The sequence below is a fragment of the Aethalodelphis obliquidens genome, unplaced genomic scaffold (assembly GCF_003676395.1).
Source record: "Aethalodelphis obliquidens isolate GAN/ISIS:26980383/991018 unplaced genomic scaffold, ASM367639v1 scaffold35, whole genome shotgun sequence".
In the NCBI taxonomy this organism is placed as follows: domain Eukaryota; kingdom Metazoa; phylum Chordata; class Mammalia; order Artiodactyla; family Delphinidae; genus Aethalodelphis; species Aethalodelphis obliquidens.
Genome location: NW_020837979.1, coordinates 6,554,590 through 6,582,378, shown reverse-complemented (window position 1 = coordinate 6,582,378; position 27,789 = coordinate 6,554,590). Strand labels below are relative to the sequence as shown.

General features: G+C 42.6%; 1 protein-coding gene across 3 annotated transcripts in view; it reads right to left on the bottom strand.

The window, feature by feature from the left end:
* Nucleotides 1-27,789, bottom strand: part of AFF3 (ALF transcription elongation factor 3) — a 560,304-nt gene that overhangs the window by 280,285 nt on the left and 252,230 nt on the right. For all 3 annotated transcript variants that reach the window (XM_027128817.1, XM_027128818.1, XM_027128819.1), the window contains exon 5: nt 15,853-15,900. In XM_027128817.1, coding sequence (XP_026984618.1) covers nt 15,853-15,900 — 48 coding nt within the window. The remainder of the gene's footprint in view (nt 1-15,852; nt 15,901-27,789) is intronic.

Genomic DNA, 27,789 nt, shown 5'->3' with positions numbered 1-27,789 from the left:
TGTCTGCTTCTGATGATTGCTTTGTCCCTTCAGATTGTGCTTTTTCTTACCCTTTTATAGGTCTCCTAATTTTCCGTTGAACACCAAACATGTTGTATAAGACAGGAGATTCTGAGGGAAGTATGTTCTATTCTTGGAGATGAGAATGCCTTTCCTTCTGTTAGGTCTTCAGTGTGGAGGTTTGTGTTAATCTAATGAGGGGTTGGGCTGGATGTGAATTTGCTCTCTGCTGGGCTATGAGGCTCCCACTAGGCTTTGGGTCTTCTCTTTGCATAGCTCTCCCAGTTGTATCCCACTGTTCTTTTTACTCAGTGCTAGTCTGTGCAGTGGTTGGAGAGCCGGGGAAAGAAGATGGTCTCTGATGTTTTGATTAAGCCTTGGTGTTAGCTGGGCACTGTGAACATGAGTCTTGGTGGTGTAGCTTTCCTCCAGATGTAATGTAATGTTAGGGAGCACATATTCCTGACCCTTCCCTAGGGGTAGAGCTTTTTGTTTTTTCTAAAAAAAAAAACCCCAGACTCTGCCGATACAGTGGGTTTCCCACAGGGACTTCAGGATGCATTCTGGTTGCCCTAACCCCTGAAGATTAAGGAATGACAGGGGAGAAGGGTGTGCGTTGTTTGGGTGATGGTTGCCATTCCTCTCCTCCAGCTATAGGGGGACCCACCAGGGCTCTCAAGCTGCAGTTTTGTGCCCTTCTTCCTACAGATTAAGGTTTGTGATCAGTAGGAGAGAAAGAGGAGATGGGTCTGGGCGGAGGTTCAGCAGTGGCTGCAATTCCCTTCCCCTAGCCAACACCACAGGTGAGGCCTCCCAGCCTGCTCCCAGGTCTTCCCTAGGAGCACCTGGGGGAAGAAAAGCCTGCAGAAGAGTGCAAACTCCCCTGTGCTTGTGGTGCCCTCCTGTGAGCCCATGTTCACCTTTGCCAATCATACAAGTTTCTTCTAACTGGTTTACATGGCCTTGGGTGGCGTCCCTTACAAGCAGATGCTCAAGTCCTGTTTCTCCCTGAAGGTGCCTGTCTCCCTTCATATTTCAGGTTGTTTGCCTTGCGACCTCAGTTCTTTCATGGGTTTAATACAAGTAGCTAATGTGCTCTTTCTCTGGCTTTTTTTTCCTCTTGTAAGAGTGGAAGTGGTGCTCTCTCCAGCTCTCTACCTTCTGTAGCTCTGAGCTGAAACACTGCTGTTTTTAATAGCACTTTACCAAGCTGTGTGCAATCCTTAATCTCCTTTGAGCCATACAACCAGCCGGGTCAACCACATGTTATTGCTGCCACAGGAGGAGAAGAAAATCCATTAAAGGAGACTGGGATTGACACACACACACACATATACATACACATACACTACTATGTATAAAATAGATAACTAATGAGAACCTACTGTACAGCACAGGGAACTCCACTTAGTGCTCTGTGGTGACCTAAATGGGAAGAAAATCCAAAAAAGAGGAGATATATGTATACATATGGCTGACTCACTTCGCTGTACGGTAGAAACTAACACAAGACTGTAAAACAAATATACCCCAATTAAAAAAAAAAAAGAAAACTCACACTATGCTGAATATGCATGCCCAATTCTTCATTTTCAAGTAACCACAGGTATCATTATAAACTCCTAATCCACTCAAGAGTGGATTCCTAACAGATGTAAAAACAGTTTATAATTTTAGATGGCTTTGAGTTCCCATGAAGACCTGAATTTTCTACACGTAAAATTCCAGCTCTTACTCATTTTTGGATGCTAGGGGTCACTGACTTTTTTATAGTAATAACTCAAGGTGTTGAATATAAATAATTAACAAGTAATAAGTCCCATACTTGAAAGGATATATAAGATGTCTTTAAAAATTGAATGAGTCAGTTTTTTCATGAAGTTAGATTTTCAATAAATCATTCAGGTACTTACTGAGAATACTGCTGGGTGCTACAAGATCATACAGAAATGTAGGCAATCACATTCTAATTGAAATTAAATCTGTATGTCAATGAAAAACACAATATTGAAAAGATATAATCCTTCATACATGGTACAGGAATATCAACCCATTTCCCTTCTTGTGTCTTCTTTTAAGGTTCTATGTGGAAGCTGGGGATTTTCTCAACCTACCTCTTTAAAGACTTCCACTATTTTAATTCACTGTCCTTCCAAGCCCAAGCAGATTTCTGAGTCTTACTCTGCTCTCCTCATCAGTTGGATAAGTCTTAACATGGGAAGGATTTATATTTAAGTAGGAGGGTTCTATGTCATTTGCCAATAAGCAAGACAGCTGTTCCAAGCAATCTACCCAGTTTATTTCAATGTGAAAATACTCCTATAAGTTAGAAGCTAGGCATAATTTTTAATCCTTTGTGAGCTCTGAAAAGGAGTCTTTAGAAACACAGTAGACTAGAACATATATTATAAAAATGACTTTGCCTGGGTAATCTGATTCATAATTAGGCATACTTGGTATAACCATATACTTGTAAAAGCAACTAACAGGCATAAATTGACATAAATGAACGTAGTTTACAATAATTAAGAAGGCAAAGAAATTTAAATACGCACTTCAACTCTATTTAAAGAGAGAACACGCCATCAACCACCTATCAAACAATGTTCCACCAGGGGGTGTAGTCTGCATTTATTCCCTTTGCAGCCGCTTTGCTTATTAGTGTGCGCACCTGAACAGTTGTACAAAAAAAAAAAAAAAAAATGATATTTTTGAAAAGTGATTTGTAATGTCCCACTGGCTTTCATTTTTATTCCGAGGAAGCACTGTCTTTATATTTTATCGTTTGTCAAATCAAATTCAAAGTGATTCCAACACCCTTGTTTTCTAGTCATGCTAAGTTGTAAAAAAGCTGTAAGCAGATATCTAGATTCTAGATATCTAGGGGAATTTGCTATGAATCCTAGGTTAATCCTTTCCTGTAGGCAGGAGTCCTTTAGCAAAACAATGATTTCTTAGCAATAAAGAGCTAATCTCACAAATATTCTACAACCGGATTTCACGGACTGAGATTTCCTTAAGTGAACCTCATCTCCAACGAGTTTGAAAATACTTGATTACCCTAATGAGAATAATGGCAGCTAACAGTCATCAGTTCCAAAATAAAAGGCTGATTTCAATCACAGATCTGCAAGACTAGTTTACCTCCAGAACTGCGTTTGATGAATGAAAACGTTTGGTTAGGTATGCTGATTCACGATGATGTTTGTATCCACAAATTTATCTGGCAACAGATGTTACAGCCATATCAAATAACGAGCAAGAACTATAGCTTTCTTCTTTGCAAACTGTGCACTGTACTGAAATCTCTGTTGACTCAATGCTACCAAGCTGGTCAGCGGCAGAGCCGTTGTCAGACAGAGTGTCTGATGCAAGAACTCCCTCCAGCGACAGTGAAAATTCACACCTGTGCAGCCAGGGGTGCGGGCTGCGGCCACCTGGACCTCTCGGTGCCTCTGACTCTACATTTTCACCCACCCCTCTCCTGGGGAGGAGGACAGTGTTGACTACTGGGGCTCTTACGAAGGGTAATACGAGCAGGTGGTGTCAGTAACATGGAGCTTTATGGAAGGTAGCAAAACACAGGCTGATGCAGAAGAAGCTGGCCCTTCAAGATGTACTACCAGGAACTAGGTTACAGGTGAATACACGCTCAAGACCAATCTGTAAGGAACTATCAAAGGTACTTCTGGGGCTTCCCTGGTGGCGCAGTGGTTGAGAGTCCGCCTGCCGATGCAGGGGACACGGGTTCGTGCCCCGGTCCGGGAAGATCCCACGTGCCGCGGAGCGGCTGGGCCCGTGAGCCATGGCCGCTGAGCCTGCGCGTCCGGAGCCTGTGCTCCGCAACGGGAGAGGCCGCGACAGTGGGAGGCCCGCGTATCGCGAAAAAAAAAAAAGGTACTTCTGTGCTCACTGTGCACCCCTTCTGCCACACCGCAGGCATCAAGCCTCCATCTAACTCCTCAGAAACGCTGTGTGCCTTCCAAAGCAACGACTGCAGCCATGAGCATCCCTTCCTGTCCTCAAGGCCGTGGGAAAGAGGTGGTACGAACACAAGAGTCCTGACGCCTCCCCACAAGAAGAATCTGCCTAGTCTTACGTACTGAAAATATTCAGCCTTTTAAAAAAATCACTCTATCTGGTTTATGAACTTAGGCTCTGGACTCTGGAGTTTAAACCTTAACCATGTCTCTTATTTACTATGTGTTCCCCTCCCCTTATCTCAGTTTCCTGCTCTGGAAGATGAGGATGACATCATCTAGAGTTAGAGTGAGGATTAAAGGAGATAACAGACATCGAGGGCACAGAAAGCCATCAATGCGTGTTAAGCCATGCTATCATTATTGCTTCTGTTGCTTTCATTCATGGAGTTTGCTCTAGTCCAAGGAGACGATTGAGACCCCTGCACCTCAAAGAAAGGGGGGCTATCACACAATATTGCTTTGATGGGCTCTTTATCGTTTTTAGTGATAAAAGGTCCAGCACACATCCTTCTAGGGACCGTGAGTTTTCCCAGGGCTGCTAAGACCTTGGGGGTGGGAGGTTGGGTGGGGCATAAGAATGCATTTAAAAAATGCTCCAATCAAAATTATTGCCAATCTGATCTCGGAAACATTTGCTCTAATGCACTAAGTATTCTGACCACTGCTTTTTCTTTCCATTTTCCTCCATTTGCACGTGCTTGGCTTTTGATGTGGCATACACTTTAAAAATACATTATTAAGCAGACAGGCCTGTCACCCCTGGAGGTAGCACTCTGTCCCCCGCTTATTCTTAACAAATCTCCTTTTGTGCTCTTTTGTGCTGAAGTGATTAATCATTTCAACTATCCACGGGTTGCTGACGATCTTTCTAGATGACTCCAGTTACCATGAGTCCCCCCCTCTCCCCATCACCATCTACATTGTTTTGAACCTGCTGGGAATCTGCTCTTGAGTCTGTATTCATGTCACAGTGATCTCCTGATTTCATACAACAATAACCAGCGAACGTCCAAAAGAACTCAGTGTTCATTTCTTGCCTCTTTCCAGAGTCTGGGGTTGGGGTGCGGGTGGAGGGCTGAGTGAGAGACTTCATTGAGAAAACCAAGGAAATAGAAGGCGGAAAGGTCAGAATGATCAATGCTCCTGTTGCAGCCCAGAGGGGAGGTTTTGCTCTCACTGGAGGGAACCTCTCGCGACACCATCTTCTTCATGCATCATGGCCAGATTTTCTTTCTCCCTTTTCCTCTTTCTCTCTAGTTTATCTGCAGCTGAGTTTTCAAATGGCTTTCCTGTTTGAAGCTGGGTAAAAGACTGTCATTTGGTTTCCAGAGAAGCAGCCTGGGTAGGTTTTGGGGGATTCGGTCATTTTTCAGAAGCTGTACTAACATTTTTAGCTAACTTGAAAGGTTCTATTTTTAAAAGCCTGTCCTGTCAGCATATGCTCAAGGACTTTCATTTTTATAATATTACTTTTTAAAAATACTTTGCGTATTCAAACTCAGATATTAATATATCTTGAATATATTAACTTTTCTCTTGGGCTTATCGTACTAAACTGTTGCCAAGTTGGAAAATAAAAAGTAACCACTTATAATAATCTATATTCTACAAAGGAAAGAGTAGGATTTATTTTAATCAATATTTTATCATATCCTTGATTCTTGTTTGCCCTTATAGATTATATTTTATTAAAAATAGTATGTTTACCAAAAAAGTACTCTTTAATTATATAAAATAAAATATCTTCCAAAATTGCAAAAAAATAAGAAAAATAAATGAAAGCCTATCATTCCCTCTCCCCCACCCAGATAGACACTGTTAAACTGAATTCAAAAACATGTTTAAAAACTGACCAAAAATACTGTGAGATCACAAGTTATTGCCAGAGAAGGGAAGGCTAAAATGATTCATAAAGTATGCAGATATAAATATATCGATACTGTTAAATTACTATAGAATCCTAGGGTGATTTTTAGAAAATATGTACTTCATATGCAAAAATAAATCTATATTTGAGATTATTAAAAAGATATTTACAAGTAGCTGAGGCATAGAGTTTTAAATTAATGCGTAATATGTCAATAATAAGCACGTTGATCTTAGGATTTTTAATCACGTTTCAGAAGCCTAATCAATGTTCACAGAAAAATACTTTTTTTTTTAAAAAAAGGAGAAGAATATAAAATTTTTAGTATTTTTAATTCTACAGAACCACAGACCTCTCATGATTTAGGATTACAATTAAAAATAAGGCATTAAAATGAAAACGCTGTAATGAAAAAGTTGTAATAATAAACAGCAAACTGCCCATGGGTTACAACGCCTGTAACTTTTTAGGAAATTCAGGGGAGAGAGAAAGATATACTTTTGCATAAATAGGTACACCTTTTTAGTGGGAGGAAAGAGAGAGGGAGAAGCTGTAAGAAATAAATCAGCTAGTGTCAGGATATGACATTATTTTCCAGCCCAATACTGCAATCCCCCCTTACCCAGGGGGTATATGTTCCAAGACCCCCAGTGGGTGCCTGAAACCACAAGTAGCACCAAACCCTACACACATTGTTTCTTCCTAAATATACATACCTAGGATAAAGTTTAATTTATAAATTAGGCACAGGCAGAGAAGAGCAGAACCGCCAGCATCACTACTCTTGCACTTTGGGGCCATCATTAACTAAAATAAGAGCCACTTGAACACAGTACCGAGCGAGATACCGAGATGCACGGGATACGCCGGACAAAGAGATGGTTCTCATCCCAGGTGGGACGGAGCAAGATGCCACAAGATTTCATCACCTGCCTCCGAACAGCACATGATTTAAAACTGATGAATTATTTCTGGAATTCTCTATTTAACATTTTCAGACCTCAATTGACCATGGGTAACTGCAACCTCGGATAAAAGAGGACTACTGTATCTGGAGAGACAGGAAGAGGTGTACGTTTCCCAGTTCATCAGCAGAACCAAAGGTGTTCAGAAGCAGGCCAAGCATAGCGATTCTCCAGAACTTCTGGGCTACACGTGGGCCCAGGAATGGAGCCATGTGCAAATGGGAAAATGCCTCAGGCGCAAAAACCAGTTAATTTAGGAGCTTAAAGAATGCCAAAACTAGGGCTTCCCTGGTGGCGCAGTGGTTGGGGGTCCACCTGCCGATGCGGGGGACGTGGGTTCGTGCCCCGGTCCGGGAAGATCCTACATGCCGCGGAGCGGCTGGGCCCGTGAGCCATGGCCACTGAGCCTGCGCGTCCAGAGCCTGTGCTCCGCAACGGGAGAGGCCCTGGCAGTGAGAGGCCCATGTACCGCAAAAAAAAAAAAAAAAAAGAATGCCCAAACTGGATTACCCATTCTGACACTGTGGGCTGTGTGTGTGGACAGCTTTCAAAATCAGAACAAAACCACCTGTAGATAAATACGGGCACATGTTCTAAAAGTCATGAAAAACGTCCTGAGTTTCAACCCCTACATTTTTAAAATACTTACATCTCATTGCATCCAACAACCATTAAAAACACACAAACTGCATAACTATAAACCAAATATATCAGAAATCATAAAACAGCACATAAATGAAATGGCAAAAGAATAATCAGGTTTCTAAGTTTTTTCCATTATAATGATCTAAATAATTATGAGTGTAAGAACTACAGGTAATTATGTCTTACTTAAAAGATATCATTAATATCTAGATAGAGGTTCTAATTTTTCAAGGCCTGTATCTTGTCAATCCTCAAATTATCATTTTCGATCTTAGCAATTATTTTTAACTTTCCTGTATGTGTACAATAGTAATTTGCAGCAAATCTGTGTAATTTCACAACCCTCCATTTGAAAAAAGAGAACACCGTGTGTGGTTTTCATGGTAATAAGTACAATTTTAAAATGTATGTCTTGAGTTGATAACTTTGGGTAATTGTTCCAAGAACTGCTTTACACGGAGCATATTAGCAGTGGAAATAGCTTTGACTTCCCTCCCTCGATTACACCAGCAGCAATATGGTAATTAACCAAATTATCCCTGCAAATTTATTATCTGGATTTCTTCAACTTGTACATTACATTCATTAGCTATCAAAATGGAAAACTCAGTTTCATGAAAGATAATCAGACTACAAGTGGCAGACACAAAAGGTCTGAGCTTTTCTGGCATGGATACCAGCAGTAGCTGGGGATGCCTTTTCACTTCCAACCCTCAGGAGTTATTAGTTGAACTCTCATCTCTCTTGAATTTGTGCGAAATGTAGAATGTTCTAATGCTCCCAGGTAACCCAACAATCTCGGCCGTCCTTGGAGAGCTTATGTTTCAGGGGGACAGCACCTCAATCTTTTTTTTGTTGGAGGACTGGAAGGACAACAGGGTGGAGAGGAAAAACAGACACTGAGCAAAAGGTCAAAGGCATTCATTCATTATTCCTCATCCATTTATTCAGCATTAATTAAACACCCATTACATGCCAGGCAGTTTGATAGCCCCTGGAGATGGATGGTAAGAGCCTAATGGGGCTTAAGAAAGACAATTACGACTCAGTACAATAAGTGCTATGATAAAAGTAAAGGGTACTTGGGGAATATAGAACAAGAGCATCTAACTCAGACTCTGGCAATCAGGAAGGCTTCCTGGAGGGAGTGACATCTTAAGTGAGGCTTGGAAGATAAGCAAGAAACAGTCAGGTGTTCGGGGTCAGGCGTAGACAGAGCATGCTCTGGGGTTAGAGAAGAGCATGCGTGAAGCCCGGAGGTGAGGGAGAGAGCTGTGGTGCCGCTCCTGCAGAAGCCATGTACAGAGTGAGAGGTGGGCAGGGGTGAGAGATGGGGCCAGAGCACGTGTGGCTCTGCAGAGGACTTCCAAGAATCTGACTCTGTCTTGAGCCCAGTCTCACTATCTCTTTGCTCGGTGGATGTACCTTGCAAGGCTAGAGCAACAGACAACTTTAAAAATCAAGTATATTTAATGCCTCAGTCCTCTAATGTAGCGCTGAAGTTCTCCAAGTTTCTTCACGAGAAATGGGGAAGGTGTGCCTTTGACCTTGCTGGAAACCCCGCCCATGGTGCAGTCTGGCTACTGACATGCTTCCTTTGTCCCCAGCCTGGGCACAGCAGGAGGTACACGGCACCGTGAGCTCCGTGACGGCCTGTGGCATCCAGCTGTTGTTAACACTGTGTGTGCACCTCCTCCTGTCTTCCAGTCGGCACCTTCACAGTAAGATAATGACAAACACCCAGGCAAAGATATTGACTGCGGTATCAGAACTCACCCTTGACTATGAGGGCAGAGAGTATATTCCCACAGAAGATATGCTGCTTGGGCTGCTAACATCCCCTCGGTCTTCCACACCCCTGGTTCTGTAAATGCCTCTGTGATGTCTAACCGTGTGCATCAGAAGGAGACAGGTAAAAACAGAAAGGCAAAGCCATTCACTCCCAATGGGAGCTTCCAGACCTCCACGGTCCCTGTGGCCATCACCCCAAAGCCTCTGGGCTCGGAATAGATTCTGAATTAGAGTATTCTCGCCCCACCTCTGTTACAAACTGGACACCTCCAGAGTCATCACAAAGCCTACAAAGTGTAGCCAAATGGCCCTGAAACAAGCGGCAGGCTGCTGCACACCCCTTACAGGCACCAGGATGCCCCTGGAAGAGAAATGGAGTCATTTAAGTAGGGCTTTTGGTTTCAGCCAAAAGGACAAATATAATAACATCTAGTAAAAATGCACCTACAGATGTAAAATAAGATATAAATTGTGTTCCTGCTGCCTCTATCCATCCAAGGGGCCAACTGCAAAAAGAAAACTCAAAACAAAACACTACCCAGTGAAACTCATTTATCTTGGATAAAACATGTAGCTTTTGCTTGGTGAATTTCTCTAGACCTCCACCAGGTTTACTTTTGCTTTGATTCGATTTTATTATGACAAGTCATGGGATATATAAACGGGCTCCTCTACATTTATACCCGGATTGATTTTGCCATTTGTGGGCTTCATTTTGCCATGAATAAAATCTTTACTGCTTGAAACAAATGAGATAATTTATAAAATAAAAAAAACAACAACATGAGGCAGGAAACGCCTGTCTGGTCTGAAACGGGAGATTTGACCTAGGTCCAGCTCTGCAAACGACCCAAACAGGTCACTTAAAACAAGTTGTCCCTTTGTTCTCTATTTTCTCCGAGTGGCTAATATATTTTCATGTGGGTTACGGAGCCTGTAGACGTTTAAGCACAAGGTTTCTCTTGTCTCACCATCCAGGGTCTGAACACGTGAGGGGGCCATGACGATGTGCGTCCCATGTGATGGTAATCTCAACGCTCTCCTCACTCACAGATCTCCCAGCATCACAACTGGAAATCTTGCCTAGGAGGCTCCTTAGTTTCTAGAAAACCAAGGAAAAGGAGTTCCCTCTGTCTGCTGGAAATCCGTTCAATTATAGTGTCAGGAAATTGGTTTGGGTCTCCAGAATTTAAACAAGTCCCAGTTACTCCTTTCATATCAACAGAAAGGCAACTCTACGTAAACATTCGCCATGAATATTTCACAGGAAATTGGAATTAAATTAGTGACTAAAGATGAAAGCCAAGAAGATAATCTGCTCAGATGTTGCACTGAGATTGTCTCTAAATTCATCCTTTAAATCCAAACCAGATCTCAAAACACTGGTCTCTTATGACAAAGGCTCCCTACGGTATGAGGAATGCTCGGCAATAAACACCATCTAGAGCTGTGCGGCATAAAATCTGTGCATTCTAGATTCCAGCCCTGCACACCCCCATTAAGTTGTAAATGGATTTTATTTGCTGAACAAATGTTAATGCCATTCTACGTTAATGGGTAATGCTAGGGAAAGCACCTAAGTATTACAGCACTGGAGCCTTTAGGGATGAAATACAGTGTAACAGAAAACTGTCTGTTACAAACATATGTCAGCAATGAGGGCTCCCAGCCCTTAGTGCCCATCTCCTAAATGAATTTTGCAGTAATACACAGATTTACTAGGTCCCAGGATTGAAATTCTCTGAGTGACGATAAAAAATAATTATACTGGAGAACATAATGTAATATTCAAATGACTTGAAAACAGTCACCTCAGCAAAAATAAGAGAGGGGGGAGGAAAAAGAAGTTCAAAGGTGAGATTGCTGATGCTGGCCATAAAACCTCCATTAAGTTCAAGTGCACACACGCGTGATCGGGCACTTTCAGATCATACACACATGGGAACGGGAAACCTCCCTTTCACAGCAAAATGCCTGAGTTGTTTCATGAATGGGGGGGGGGGGGGGGGGGGGGCTTCTTCCTTTAATAAGACAGCACAGCAGGTAAGAGAGAGGGGGTGCTGGTCCCAGATGGTGGTGCTGGTTAAAATCCCAGCTCTACCATGTGGTAGCTGTTCCCTTGGCGAGCTGTGTGTAACCTCCCCTTGCCTCAGTTTCTTCCTCTGTAAAATGGGGATGATAATAGTTCCCAACTACACAGAAGGCAGTTGTGATGGTCCAATGAGAAAACACATGCAAGAAGCTTGGAAGAGTGTCCCAGATATAGTAAGTGCTCAATAAATGTTAGCCTATCCTCATTGGTGGTCGTGACTGTGTTGGAAATAAATGGAATGGAAATAAATGGAAAGGAAACCACTGCCTTTCCTCACAAGAGGTCTCTAAACTCAGGGATTCCATCCTCTCAGTTTTCTCCAGTCTGGACCCTGCCCCCTCTCCTCCACAGAAACAGCTCTCCATGAGGTCACCAACGACCTTTTTGTTGGCCAATCCGTTGGGTGGCTCTCGATCCTCATCTTTTCGTGTCCTCTCAGAAATTCTGCACCCTGTTGGATGGAAACTCTCTTTCCTTGACTTCTGTGGCTTTCCACAGTCCCAATTTTCTCTAATCACTCCCTCTCATGTTCGTTTGCCAGTGGCTCTTCCTCCCTTCCCTGCCCCTGACATGGTGGAATTCAGGCCCTCATTGCTTCTCAGCCTCAAGTCTCTCTCCAGGCAAATGTACCCATGTCTGTGGTTTTACTGCCCATGTGCTAATTCACCCAAAATGCTGGCCTGCAGCTCAGACCTCCGTTCCGAGTTCCTCTACATCCTCCTCGTCTACTTGAACATCACAAAGGCACCTCAAACCCAGCACGTCTAAAAATTAGCAGAGGACGTCCTCTTCTCCCCAACCCAACACAGCATCTCCCTCAATCTTCCCGTGTCTCCAGCAAGCGTCCCTCGCTTGGAGCCCGCATCAGCCCCACATGCCTCTTCCATTTTCCCCTCACGCCACTCCTCACAGCAGCCAGAGCGGTGCGATCTGACCACACCGCTCCCAGCCCCAATCCTTCGCCGGTTCCCCGTGCTTAGAGGCTCTCGAATGTGGCTGAGAAAGCACAGCGCGGCTGGCCGCTCCTGCCTGGCTCCTCCCGCCTGCTCTCCAGCCACGCAGGCCTTCTCTCTCCCTCCCGGGTCTCTCACCAGCTGAGCTCTTCACTCCCTCTGCCTGGAAGCGCCACCATTTTCCTTAGGTTGCTTTCCTACTCACCCTCCAGCTCAGTTCAAGGGCCGCTTCCTCAGGGAAGTAGTTCTTGACCCCAAACTCGGTAATACACCCTAGAGTAAGCGCTCATAAAACCCTGAGTATTTACCACAATTCACACGATACATTTATTTATGAGATTAAAAAAAAAAACTTAGTATCTATCTCTTCCAGCACATTGTCCGTTCCCAAAGGGCCAGGGGTCATGTCTCTCTGACCCACCGCTGTTTCCAGTACCTCCCACATGGAAAGGGCATGCAAACACTTGTCCAATGACCACCTCCATGTTCATAATTTTAAGGTATTTTTCATGACCCTGATTTTCCTCCACAACAAGAGAGAGCCTTTTTACAACGAGATGGCTGCAAGTAGGAAGCACCTCTGGTGATCTTGACGACATCAGGTTTACCTGAGCTGATTCCAAGGGGAGAGATGCTGGTAAGGAAAACTGGGCTCCACAAAGATGAGTCACAGGAGCCGAGCACTAAAAAGGCCAGTACATCTTGTCTGTGATTTATAGCAAAGGGAATCTCTGAGCCATCACAATGGTACTCATCACTCTCCTTTGGAGGATTCTTTTACTCACTCACTCATTTATTTATTCATTCCACAAAACCGTGAATTCTAAACTCCAAACATTAGGGCCACCGTGTGGGAAGAATACTGATGTGTGACAGATACACAACAAATCCAACAGGCTGTAACTGAGAAGGTGCCCTGCGCTTGTGTTTGCAGGAGAGGAGATGCTTAGGATAAGAGGGGAAGACGATCCTGGGGCTGCCTGGTGTGAGAGGCAGGTGACAGCCAGAAAAACATTCCAGGCAAAACTGGGAACACAGACATGATCCTCTAGGAGCTCCTGAAGTTAGAGCACTACTAACACCTTAGACTGCCAGGTGAGGGGAGAGAAAGATGCTCACATGACAGCACCAGCACCACCATCACTTCCCAGTCTATACCATCTCCTCTTTGGAACACTCCTCACAAGCTCTGGGAAGTGTGGAGCTCAGAGCTCAGCTGTCTTCCGATGAAGGAAGCATCCCCCTACCCTTGACCCTGCGCGTACACATAAATCAATTCTCTCATTGGTCCAGGCTTTTCCTCTTGTTCCACGCCTGATTCAAGGCAGGCAGGGGCGGCACCCGTGGTGTGATGGATTCGGGGTCAGTATCGTGGGAAGGTAGGAGAGTGGGGCCGGGGTGCCAGGCTCTCATCAGCTTTCTTAAGAAAAAAATACATAATGCTTTAAACTCTTGACTACAGCATTCAGTTTTTTGGGGTTTTTTTTGCGGTACGCGGGCCTCTCACTGTTGCGGAGCACAGGCTCTGGATGCGCAGGCTCAGCGGCCATGGCTCACGGGCCCAGCCGCTCCGCGGCACGTGGAAGAGATCTTCCCGGACCCAGGCACAAACCCGTGTCCCCTGCATCGGCAGGCGGACTCTCAACCACTGCGCCACCAGAGAAGCCCCAGCATTCAGTTTTATTTGAAGTGAATTTTGCACTGTCTAAAGCAGGGGTCCCCATACCTCGGGCCACAGACCACTACCGGTCCGTGGCCTGTTAGGAACGGGGCCGCACAGCAGGAGGTGAGCGGCGGTGAGCAAACGAAGCTTGATCTGTATTTACAGCCGCTCCCCATCGCTCGCGTTACCGCCTGAGCTCCGCCTCCTGTCAGCATTACGGTGAGTTGTATAATTATTTCATTATATATTACTATGTAATAATAATAGAAATAAAGTGCACAAGAAATGTAATGCGCTTGAATCATCCCCAAACCATCCCCCCACCCCCGTGGAAAAATGTCTTCCACAAAACCAGTCCCTGGTGCCGAAAAGGTTGTGGACTGCTTCTCTAAAGTATATCGTTATGGTATGAGAAACACTCAAGCTCTTTGTAAACTTCAAGCCCTGCTTAGAATATAGGACAGAAAGGTCAAACAACAGAGTTCTTCCATATCCTCAGAAAAGATAAGAAAGGATGAGAAGGGGTAGGATTTTTTAAACATAAACAGAGAAACCAAAGAGGGGACTGGTGTGTTGTGGTATTATCATTTTGCAGATATATAACACCATAACCAATCAAAGGAAGATGGCTTGAACACTGAATATTGGGACCCCAAACATGAAAGTATGTTAAAAGAGAAAAATAGGAAAAGTACATCTGCATTTTACACTATCTGTGTTTAACCTGAAACAAGGCCCCAAGATAGAGATAATTTAGATGTAAAATACAACACGTATTTTATACAACGTATAATTAAATGCCAGAAATGAAGCTACCACACTTTGACAACTGCTTTCTATATAAATCTCTCCCAGAAAAACAAAAATCATTATGAATTCATCAAATCAAACTTCAATGAGTTATTTTAATCCATTCGAGAGTGAAAACATTTATTTATGAAATAATGCTTTCCAGGAAGAAATAAAAATCCTACCGCTGAAAACAATTTGATGGTTAATGTAAAATTTTAAACCGCATAACCTTATTACTGTAATTCACTAGCCATTCACGAAAAAGTGTGTAGGATGCCCAAAAGTTACAAACATATTAAAATAAAGTTTTTCTTTTTCTTTATAGAGAATTGCCACACCATCTGGTCTGATTTGCCTTGGTGTTTTGCCCAGTGTAATATCAGCTTTCTGAGCGCTATAAATTATTAGGTTATTCCGATGAAAAATATGATTGAAGACAAAATATAGGTTGAAGAGGACATCCTGATTATGAGTTCTGAGTACTCAGGAGATCACTAATATGGCAGAACAGCCCAGCCTAAGTGCATCTGCGCATGAAACTAGTTTACAGGGGCTGTGCGTGTGAGATGATGATGATGAAAAGGACAGGCCTACAGAGACTAACAGGCAAAATAATAACATGCATAACAACATAGAAATAAATTTTCAACACGGAGCATCACCTCTTTGTCAGAGTGCTTCTGATTCTAATTAAGTTTGGGAGAAAAATAACCAGGCAACCCCTGCCTGGCTGGAAAGCACAGACTATTGAAAGATGCTTTTAAATAGTAGGGTGATAAATGGGGGCATCCAAATGTGAACACGATCATATTTTTCATCTCAACTCTGTTGTTCTGTCTTCCAGCTGATCCCTTTCATACAGTGTCACCCCAGCCTGTGCAAAGGGACCAGATTAAGGTGTAGCTCCTAGGTTTCTAAAAGAAGCTTTAGAAGTTGTTTTGTAAAGTACTGTTATTTAGGCAACTTAGGTGATTACCCTCAGAAAGGGTAAAGATCAGACAACACATGAACAATGGGCTCACTTTGACACTGCAGCTGCACCTCCTTCTATTTGGAATCTATGTCAACCAGTTGGTAAGATTTGTAAAAGAATATCCTTACCCGAATTATTTCTTCAACACAGCTGTTGGTTTCTCCAGATCTACTCTCCTGCAAGCAAAGGGAAAAAACATTAAGCCAGATAGAACAGACTTATGGTTACAGAGAAGAAATGACGCATAAGCCTCCAAATTTAATAGAGTTTGGACAGGGGGCCTTGCCTGAAGTAGGACTTACAGATGAGCTCCCTTCCTTAATGGGACAACTCCAATCAAGGCTGTGACCATCCTCCCTTCCCCACTGCTGCACTGTGGACAGGGTGGCCGGGAGCATCGCACACGCCCCAGAGTTGCAGCGCTGGGCCCTCCAACCACGTCAACTCTAAGCAGGGAAGGCTCCTAGGAGTACAGCACATGACTGGCAGGTACGAGCTCCATTCACCTGGGGTTCCATCAAAGTGTGGAAGCAAATGTGGCCTACACCACAAAGATGGATCCGGTCCACCCACCAAATACATGCAATGGTCCTGCCGAATACAAGTGAAACTCTTGGTAGTTCTACCATCCTCAGAGCCTAGATTTACTGCGTGATGGGCCAAAACCCAAAAGACCAAAAGGAGACACATTCTCCCAGCACTCTCAGGGTAGGCTGGGTGTCACACTCCAGAGCCACTGGTTCTGTAACCCACACTGCCCTGCGCTGGGGAGATGGTATAGGCTCCGAGGAACGGTGGCTTCAGGTCACAGCCAACTCTGGGGACCATTTTCAGTTTCAGAGATGCTGTGTGGTTACTGCTGGTAACGTACTCCCAGAGTACAGGAGGTAGTTTTGTGGGGACGAGAAAGCAGCATTTGCTGGTACAAGTGCCTACTGTGGTCTCAGCAAAATACTTTCCTGCTCTTTTAATTCAATGACATTGACCACGACTCAGCATGACCTCCAGCACGAGGCTTTCTTTGCGATGTCTTCCCCAAGCCCACTCTGCTTTCCTTCCCCCTCACGGTTCTCTCTCCCCCAGGAATGCTGGTCTGCACCTTCCTGGTTTTCCTGGTTCATTCCAAGTCATCCTTCAGAGGCAGGTCAACCATGACCCTCAGAGCATCCCTAGCCCTGGAATACTCATCCACGCAGCACTTACTGTTTCTTCAGCACACTCACCACAACTGCAGTTCACAGACGGACTCTGGAATGATCTCTCCTCCCTCTAGGACAGACACTCCACCCACTCAGGGGCTCTGTGTCTTTCAGTGTGGATATCTGCCAGTGGGCGGCATAGGAAGGAAGGAATGAATCTACCTCCTGCCCTTCCCAGGAATGCGAGCGCTATCACCACCAGCTCCAGGACTTCTCAGTATTACAAAGGCGCTACCAGAAAGTGTACTTTCACACTCCCAGACCCCTGTGTGTGTCCCCCACCCGCTCTTCCTGGTAGTAGAGCATTCCATCAGGAATATTGCACCCTTCACACTGGGTAAGAGGCCAAGGTGAATGCAAGTGTGTGAGGCTTGAGAAGGTCCCACAAGTGATGGAGATTTTTCCCACCCAGAGATAGAAGGTTTGTCCAAGGCTCCCAGCTGAGGCTCAGAGAGTTTACATGACTCGCCCCAGGCCCCAGAACAGCAAGTGTGGGCCAGGAAACAGGACTCATCCTCAGTCATGTACATTTTCTCTTCCAGAAGCTTTCCCCAGTCCCAAAGGCTGTACTTCAAATATATGCATCTCCTCAGCAAACCTGAGCTCATCTGTTTGTCAAATTACCAGAGTTTCTATGAGGTTTATAGAGTCTGGAAATGGTAAAACACACATAACATAATCTTTACTATTTTAACCATTTTAAAGTGTATAATTTCCTGGCCTTAAATACATTCACAATGTCACCACTATCTAGTTCAGGAACGTTTTCGTCACCCTGAACGGAGACCCCATGCCCCTTAAGCAAGAAGTCGCCATTCCTCCCTCTCCCCAGCTCCTGGTAAACACTAATCTACTTTCTGTTACTACGGATTTTTCTATTCTAAATATTTCATATAAATGAATCATATAACACGTGGCCTTTTGTGTCTGGCTGGTTTCACTGAGGATAATGTTTTCAAGGTTCATCCATGTCGTAACCTATGTCTACTTTATTCCTTTTTGTGGCTGAGTAACATTCTATTGTATGGACAAGACCACGTTTTGTTTATCCAGTTGATGGACATTTTGGTTTTTCCACTTTGGCCGTTGTGATAGCATTTCTATAAACACCTGTACACAAGTTTTTGTTTGAATACCCACGTCTTTTGGGTATAGAACTACAAGTTGAATTGGTGGGTCATACGGCAATTCTATGCTTAGCCTTTTGAGGAGCTGCCAAATTGTTCTCCACACTGGCTGTGCCACTTCATATTCCTACGAGCAATGTATGAAGGTTCTACTTCCTCCACATCTTAACCAACACTTGTTATTTCCTGGTTTTGTTGTGTTTTGTATAATGGGCATCCTAATGGGTGTAAAATGGTACCGTGTTGAGACTTTAATCTGTAACTTCCTAAGGACTAATGATGTTGAGCATCTTTTCATGTGCATTTTGGCCATTTGTGTATCTTCTCTGGAGAAATGTCTTTTGCCCACTTTTAAATTGGGTTTGTTAACTTTTTATTGTTTTGTAAGAGTTCTTTATATATTTTGGATACTAGGACCTTATCAGATACATGATCTGCACATATTTTTACCCATTCTTTGGAATGTATTCTCACCCTCTTGATAGTGTTCACGGATGCACAAAATTTTTAATTTGATGAAGTCCAATTTACCTAGTTTTCTCTTTATTGCTTTGCTCTTGGTGTCCTGTCTAAGAAGTCGTTGCCAAATCCAAGGTTATAAAGATGTACCCATGTGTTCTTTTAAGAGTTTTATAGTTTGGGTTTTTATATTTAGGACTTTAATCCAACAGTTTGAGAACTTTTAGGTGAAGTTTATTTCCTTATGGATTATTTGATGTTTTAGTTAAAACAGGAACATTATCTTTGTATAAATTACTCCTTTCTAGTCTCATCATTAAAAAAATCAATAATGAAATGTGCAAAGCACAACTACTGTTGCTAACAGTGCATGAACATAACATATATGTCTATCCTTATAAAACAAGAAAAACAGTGTTAAATATCGTGATAAGATTAGAAGACCCAAAGCTTTTGACTAATATTTCATTCCTCTTTCCTATATTCATCCCTTCTCCTGTTTTCCCAAAAGTTCCAGTTTGGCAACATACATCTAATACACCCCCAACTTCTGTTCCCAATGCCTTTTCCTGGGACTGCTCTGGAAATTTCACCGCTCTGCTACTCCAATCAAATTAGATCAGAGAGCTCTTTTGGGAACCAGCCCAAACCCTGTTTCCTTTTCAGGGCAGCCAGAGGCAACCATCACAAAGGCTATGTGGTGAAGCCTCAGCCAGGCCAGGGCTCAAGGGTCCTTTGAACTGACCTCCTTCAGAGCTCAGGTGGGAATCAGTGGTCGAACTGGAAAACGAATCTTCAAACCCACAACCATTTCTCTTACCCTGCTTCCAAATCCCAACCCTTTCCTACCATGTAATATACTGGGAGAGCAGATGCTAAATTCTCAATGTACTTTTTATTTTCCACCTTAAAACCATCAATCAAGGAACACTTGACTTCATGCTCTCCTGGTGGACTCACCCAGGCACACAACTTACTACAAAGACTCTTGATATGTTTCGTTCCTTGAAACTAAGCTTCCCCCGAATACCACACTATAATTTCATTTGAAATGATTTATCTCAATGACAGGTGGCCCTTAGTATCTCTCCCCATACTCCTATAAATTTCCACTACCCTACTCTGAAGAGGGAACACACTGAGAGAGGAACAGAATATAAAAGCCCTGCTAAATATTTCCCTCATCAATGTAGATGAAATATGCAGAATTATTACACTGGGTCATCTCGATGGCAACTCCAACCGTGAACTTCGATGGTCTGGCCAGACATCAGGTCATTCCCTCCTGGGAAGGCCCCTTGCCCAGCTGAGCAGGTGCAGAACTGAGGCCAGGACAAAAGACTTCCTACAAAAGTCTCAGGGAGTCCTGGCTTTAAATTACAGAGTGGAGGAGCTTTGGCAGAGGAAAATCTTGGCCCTCGTCTGGAACATTTCTGACTCCTGGGGCCACCTGGGGAAGGGTACCACATTGGGGTTGAATTTCCCAGGCCCCATTTAGATTGGAGTGGATCCATGAGGCATAATATTACAGAAAGGTTGAAATGGAAGGAATCTTACAGCTCAGATGGAGAAACTGTGGCCCAGTGAAGTGAAGATTCTTGTCCAAAATCATGTTTGGCAGCAAAGGACAGTCAAGTAGAACCCACACACATTTCTTCAACACCACTGCAGTCAGTTTTCTACTATCTAATGCTATTTCTCCAAGCTCAACCTTTAGAACTGGCTCTACTTGAGGTCACTCTCGTGCTTAAAGTATGGAAATAGAAGAATCTGGATAGTGTTTGGATAAATTTCCTCCTTCATTCCCATGCTGCAAATTATCCAATGCTTAGTCACTGTGGACCGTACTCATGAACCTCAAACATCACACGCATAGACCAAAAGGGTTAAGGCAGGAGAGGAAATGGAGAGAAAGGGTTAACACTAACCATCTCTTCTGTGATGTTGACAAATTAAAGACAAGGATTTGTGTCCTCAGAAACTGGAGGGCAGAATTCTATCTCTTCTTTTCCGAATCCACAAAGGTGGGGTGGGGGGGGAGATGGGTAGGTAGGGTTGGGATGGGCAGAGTGTGAGAGTCGGGGAGACTGCAGGGCCTTTCACCTTCTTTCTTTCTCAAGATCCCTCTCAAATCTGGTTTCAGCTGCAGTTGTGCACTTTGATTCTTTTTACATTTTAAAAACTTTCAGTGTTTATGAACAGGATTTAAACATGCATGTAATTTACATCTCCAAATTTGTGTTTATATTTTTCCACAATAAAGTCACTGCTTTCCTTGGAAAGGTACCCACTGTGCAACGCCAATTTTAATTACTCTGCATTTTGTGAGGGTTCGTAGCTGTTGCTTCACGCTGGGTTGCTGAGCTGTTGCTCTGTATTTACTCCGACTCTGATGAACCCACCCCCTCTTCCTATCATTACATTTTGAAATCTGTCATAACAGCCTCACCTCATTGAACCTCCAACTAGACTTCAATTAAAAGCGAGCAACCCCAGCTGATTCTCCTTCTCTACAAGCCTTGTCGATCACGTTCCTTTTTCCATGGAACTGATTTCCTCAAATCTTACCGCTTAAAAATACACACCACACGCTCTGCCAGCGCAGTGTGAGGAACGGAGCTGTGGGTAAGTATAGCTCAAGAAATAGCCAGGAGCATCCTGCCACTGAGAACCTAAGCCCCTAATTACCATGCCACGCACACAGCGCTGGAAGAAGCCAGCCAAGCTTAAGGAGAAAAGGCTCGATCCAATCAGTGGGAAATGTCATTTCACTATGGAGGAGATGAAGCTGCACATATCCTGTTTTCAAAAATAGTTTAACTCTTCATCAGACACATTGAAGGCGGAACCTTCACGCTAAAATAATACTGTTTTAAAGTCACAGTACCCTTGTCTGTCTGCAAGCACTCGAAAGGTCCTCAAACATTTAGACATTGTTTATCACACGCACACTCTTGAATACTTCTACAGAAATATTTTTAAATAAGTCTTACTATTTTTGATATAGAGAAAAATTGAGGTACAAAGAAATTAGGTGTCCCATCAGTACCACCAAAGCACTGGGCGAGGATCTAAGCTTGAATCCAGGGATTATCGCAAGTCTATGTGAAGCTCCATCCACTGACTGTGGCACCAGCCTCACCTGAGGCCAGGGTCACCTGAGGTCAGGAGCGTGTCAGCCGGTTCTCTCCTCAGCAAGTCTTATGCCCACCTAACTCTTCCCCCTTCTTTTCTTTTCTTTTCTTCCTTTCTTCAATTTTTTTTTTTTTACAAGTGCTATTTTTTTTAGGAATGATCATGCCTGCATGGCTTTTTTGTTGTTGTTGTTGTTTTTTGCACCACAGTCACCGGCATGTGGGATCTTAGTTCCCCAACCAGGGATTGAACCAGTGCCCCCTGCATTGGAAGTGCAGAGTCTTAACCCCTGGACCGCCAGGGAAGTCCCCACTTCCCCTTTTGAGGCTACACTCTGCTCCTGATCGCCAGAGCCGGAGACGGGTCTCATCCCTCCTGGGTCCCCACTCCTGACCTCCCCAGTGTGCTCAGCCAATTGGTTCACCTGTTGCTCTGCTGCTCACATCCAGTTTTATCCCTCAGAATTACTGTCACCACCGCTTAGACGTTTATACACTGAGAAAAAAAAAAAGAATAATAAAAAAGGAAAGGTGTATAAATGTATATCATAGGGCTTCCCTGGTGACGCAGTGGTTGAGAGTCCGCCTGCCGATGCAGGGGATGCAGGTTCGTGCCCCGGTCCAGGAGGATCCCACATGCCGCGGAGCGGCTGGGCCCGTGAGCCATGGCCGCTGAGCCTGCGCGTCTGGAGCCTGTGCTCCGCAACGGGAGAGGCCACAACAGTGAGAGGCACGCATACCACAAAAAAAAAAAAAAAAAGTATATCATAAGAATGCAAACATAATGACAGCAAATAGTGGTGATATTATTTTCAACTAAAGAACAGTTCATAGCAAAAAAAAAAATGAATTGGAGAGTACAACACAGAATGAGGAAAAAATAGGGCATTAATAGAGCATCAAAATAAGGTATGCTAAGAAAAAGGAAAAAAATAGAATTATTACAGTTGGACATCTTTAGCCCAGCCCTATTTTTCCTAAGAGACAAAGGATACCAAAACAAGATCCCAACTATATAAGAGAGATAGAGAACTTGAAAATAAAATTAAATAAGGACAAACCGAAAGATATCATGAACTTAGACTATTATGAGGAAACCCCAAGTTTTCAAGCACACATGAAATAGCTACTGAAGTGGTTATATACTGAGCTATAAAAGAGCTTCAAAAAATTCCAAAAAGCAGTTGTTTTACAGCCCAGACTCTTTAGCTACAAGTTATCAAAACACTTAAGCTATGAATTAAAACAGGGTAGACATTAAAATCTCCTAGAACTCTTGGAATAAAAAAAAAATCACTATAAAAATCAACTATAAATAACTCTTCATATTTACAGGAAAATAATATAAAAATACTGCAAAACAAAATTATGGCATGCTCCCAAAGATATTCTTAGAGGTAAATTCATACACTAAAAACTTTCATTATTTTTTTTTAAAAAAACCAATGTGCTAAGCAATTGAAAACTTAAAATCAAAGAGGCATAGCAGAAAAAGAAAATAACAAAGAGAGAAAACCAATGAAATATTTATAAAGCAAAAAGTCAGAATTTATAAAGCCAAAATATAATTTCTTAGAAACAAAAATAAAACATATTACCCAAAACAATAATGGAAAGTCACTTAAAAATCCGTTCAATAAAAAGAAAGCTCGGGCTTCCCTGGTGGCGCAGTGGTTGAGAGTCTGCCTGCCGATGCAGGGGACACGGGTTCGTGCCCCGGTCCGGGAAGATCCCACATGCCTCCGAGCGGCTGGGCCCGTGAGCCATGGCCACTGAGCCTGTGCATCTGGAGCCTGTGCTGTGCAACGGGAGAGGCCACAGCAGTGAGAGGCCCGCGTATGGCAAAAAAAAGAAAAAAAGAAAGCGCAAATAAACATAAAATAATTTGATATATGAAAGGGATAAAACATATGAAAGCACTTATAATCATAAGAAAGTATTGAGGTTAACATTAATATAGAACACAATACTAATAAATGAAAAATTTTGATGAACTTGGCAACTTTCTGGAAAAAACTGACATAAGACATAAAGAAAAATGAAATTAGGCCTATAATCTGAGAATGCAGATTAAATTAAAAATTATCTTCAAATAAGGATTTAAGCCAAATAGTTTTACAGTGAAGTATTTCAAACTTTCAAGGAAGAACTAATTCCCACATATTTTCTCTTCCAGAGTAGAAGGTAATCGGAAGCTATATGATTTATTTTATTAAATTAATATAAAAACCTCACATGAGAGACTAAATCAATCTCCTTATGAAAATAAATGTAAAATCCTCAAAAGATTATTAGTAAATATGATTCAATAAAATGTTATAAGAATTAGTGGGAACTTAGTGGGATTTGTCCCAGGAATGCAAAAATCGTTTAATATTTAATATTAGGGCCTCTTTGAAGTATTGTATCACTAGGGAAATTACGTAAAACTGTGATCATCTCAGTGTTTTTTTGATCTCAGCAGATTTTTTTTGATCATATACCTAGAAAAATCCAAAAGACTCCACTGTTACTGTTATTAAAAAGGGAGATTTAAAAAGTGGTTGGCTATGAACAGTCAAAGCTCAATAGCTCTTCTGTGCAGCAGCAATAAACACTTTAAAAATACGAAAAAAATCCCACCCACAATATCAAGAAAAATAAATGAGGAATAACATTAACAAGACATGTTTAAGACCTATAAGAAAAATCTTCAGAATTCTAGTGAAAGATACCAAACAATGCCTGAAAGGGACAGAGCCAGGCTTCTCAAATACCTTCCAACTCTAATATAGAATACAAAGTCAAATAAATGTATCAAGAGGAAAAAACTGCAAAGTATATTTAAAAAAATTGAGGTGAATGTCATGCAACAGAAAACCAACCATTTTTAAAGTGTACAGTTTAGTGGCATTTAGTACATTCACAGTGTTGTGAGTCATAATCACCTCTATCTAGTTCCAAAACACTTCCATCATCCCAAAGTAAAACACTGTACCCATTAAGCGGTTTCTCCCCACTCCCCTTCACATTAACTTTATGATTTTACTCTAGTAATAAATACCATACTGAAATGAAAAGAAAAAAATGAGAAAAATGTTAATGAGTATCATTTACTTGTATTAGTAGATTTTACAGTGGATATGGTATTTCTCATTTATGACCACTTCCTAGCGGAGTACTGGTACAACATAGTAAGCGCTTGAAGATGTTTGTTGAATGAATAGTAAATGGCCAATATACTAAAAAAAAATTAGAAGACTATTTAAAAAATTAAAGTCTTACACTTGAATACGGCTGGTCGAACAAATGTCTTTGCTTTATCAAAATAAATTATCAGAGTTGTCTTAAAAACAAATTCTTAAAATATCAACATTTATTTACTCCACTGAAGTTAAGCACATACCCATTAACACAGAAACCATAAGAAAATCATTTGGCTTCCCTAATCTGCACATTGGTATTTGTAAATTAGGGAACAGGTATTAGCCTTCTATCAACAGGCAATATTGTTAAAGAGTTAGTAATCGATTTTTTGTCAGATTCCTAGCCATAGGACAAGATCATTTAATCATGTTATTATTTTTAGAATGAAAATTAGTGATCTCAATCAGAGCTTCTAGTTAAAAGTACACTTGGTTTTCAGAAAGTTAAGTGGTCTGTCAATGCACTGACCTTGTCAAACATCTATTGATGGCATAAAGAGATTAAAACCAGAGACAGTGTTTTTACATCCTGAGCACTAATTGATATTGAGTGCTTTTCCAGGGGGTCATGTCTCAATAGAGTACCCAATGCTGTATACCAGGGCCACCTTCCACACTGTCCTGTCAAAGCTGGGTACAGAATCCACATAACAGGAACAACAAACATGCCCATCCCACTTGTAGTCTGAAATTGACAAGAACACTTCAAGATTCCTGTGTTCTTTACTCTGTGTTCTCTCATCTGAAACTGCAGTCATTGATTTTAACACAGGCTCAGGCAAGAGTGACAATGCTGAAGTTACTTAACCCTCACATGTCAGGCCGACTTCAGGGAGACTTCTAAAATGTACCATTTCCTTTTTAAAAGTTTCCTGAATCTCATCCTGCAGCCCACCTGCATATCGCTGACCCTTGAATAACAAGGGTTTGGACCACTTACATGTCCGTTTTCTCCAACAAATATAGTACCTGTATTTTCATTTTACAGACCTTTAAGTTAACTAAGTATGGGGGAAAGTTTGTGTTCAATTAGAGATCAGCGTATGTGAATCAAAAGAACTAGGATCTGAGTCTTGATTCTATCCAAACTGTTCCCTGCCCTTGGGTGAGTCATTTATCAATTCATCTGTTTTTGATGCAGAGATGGCAGTATGTGGAGTTTTGACTGTTCAAGGGTCAACCTAATCTAATAACACATAACATGTTATTTGTAGGTAGCAGAAGGCTTATTGATAGAGCATCCCTATAGTATATCCTTTTTTTCCCCCTTAAATGATGGAGCGAAATGTACAAGAAAAACACATTTGATTATTATTTATAGTCAGAACATGGTTTTCTTTTCTAATCATGAAATTCTGAACACAAAAACTTGCAAGATGGAGAGAGTAATCCAATGGGCCTGAAGAAATTAACCAATTAAAGGTACTTAGGGCTGCTCTGATTTATGTCCCACAGTAAGACAGAAAATCAGTTCTCTTTTAGCCATATTGGAAATGACTATTGGAAATGGCAAAAGTGGGGCTACATATTGGACAACATTCTATTTGGCACATTCTATTATTTTTATTTTGCTAAAAGAAAGAAAGCAGCAATTCACAAGTAACCCTTAATATGTTATGTCCTTCATGAGTCTTTCTCCCCATTATCATTTCACCTTTTCAAAAAGGTCTCAGGTCGTCTGGCCCCCAGAATATAGTTCATTCTGTGTATGCCTGACATCAACTGTTTCTATGTATGCTCTAGTAGGAGATATGCTATAAATACATGCTGAATAAAGAAATCCAGCTGAAATCAGCTAGGGTGCAGGGCAGAAGGATCACCTGAGAGGTGGGAGCAGGTAGCATGGGAAAACATGAGAAATTGGTACGCATTTTGATTGGCTGGTGAGGTTTTTTGTTTTTTTTGTTGTTGTTTTTTTTTTTTTTGCGGTACGCGGACCTCTCACCGCGGCCTCTCCGGTCGCGGAGCACAGGCTCCGGACGCGCAGGCTCAGCGGCCATGGCTCACGGGCCCAGCCGCTCCGCGGCATGTGGGATCCTCCCGGACCGGGGCACGAACCCACGTCCCCCGCATCGAAAGGCGGACCCCCAACCACTGCGCCACCAGGGAAGCCCGGCTGGTGAGTGTTTAATACTCGAAGTTTCATATTTTAAAATAAATCTATCTACAACGCCATACTTAAAGGTTTTCTTCTTTTTTCCTTTTTTTAATGTGTGCACATTTACAGCATTCTCATTCTTGAGTCTGCTGGTGTCGCTTTACTGTTAGTCTTGGAAGACCTTTGCCGTCTATTGGGAGGAAAGCTGTCACAATGGATTTTATCTTCTACCTCCCATTGCCATAAAATGCTCGGTTGTTTCAAAACCTGTATGTGTGTGGTGGTGTAAAGCAGGGTGAGTCCATTGGCCTGTGGAACCAGGGTACTTGGGGCCCAACAGGGATATGAATCCACACATGTTCCCTTTCCTCTATCAGGGTAGGTCTCAGAAGGCCCCTGGGAGTGTTGGCTGACCCTTGGATTTCCATGTAAAACATCACCAGACAAAGCCATCCTCTGGTAACTCTTGCTGGGCCACCCAGGAAGAGAAGAGACATGTCAGCTCCTGTGTCCCTACTACAGAGGGGGCTGAGCTGCTTTCTATCCCTACTCCAAGGCCTCTGAGGGGCCCAATGAGAAGACAACCTCTCTATGTCTTCATTGCCTCACTAGATCACAAAACCCCTTGCCGTTATAAGCCAAAGGGAGAAAAACAAAATCTTTACAAAGCAAAAAGTTTAATAATACACATCCCATTTTAACTACGCTGCAATTATCATGGCAAGATGCCATCTGCAGAGAATGCAGGCATCCCCTCTTCAATGCCACCTAGCACCATGTGTAAGACCTTCCAAGTACAAAGAAGAGTTGGAGGGCTTCCCTGGTGGCACAGTGGTTAAGAATCCGCCTACCAATGCAGGGGA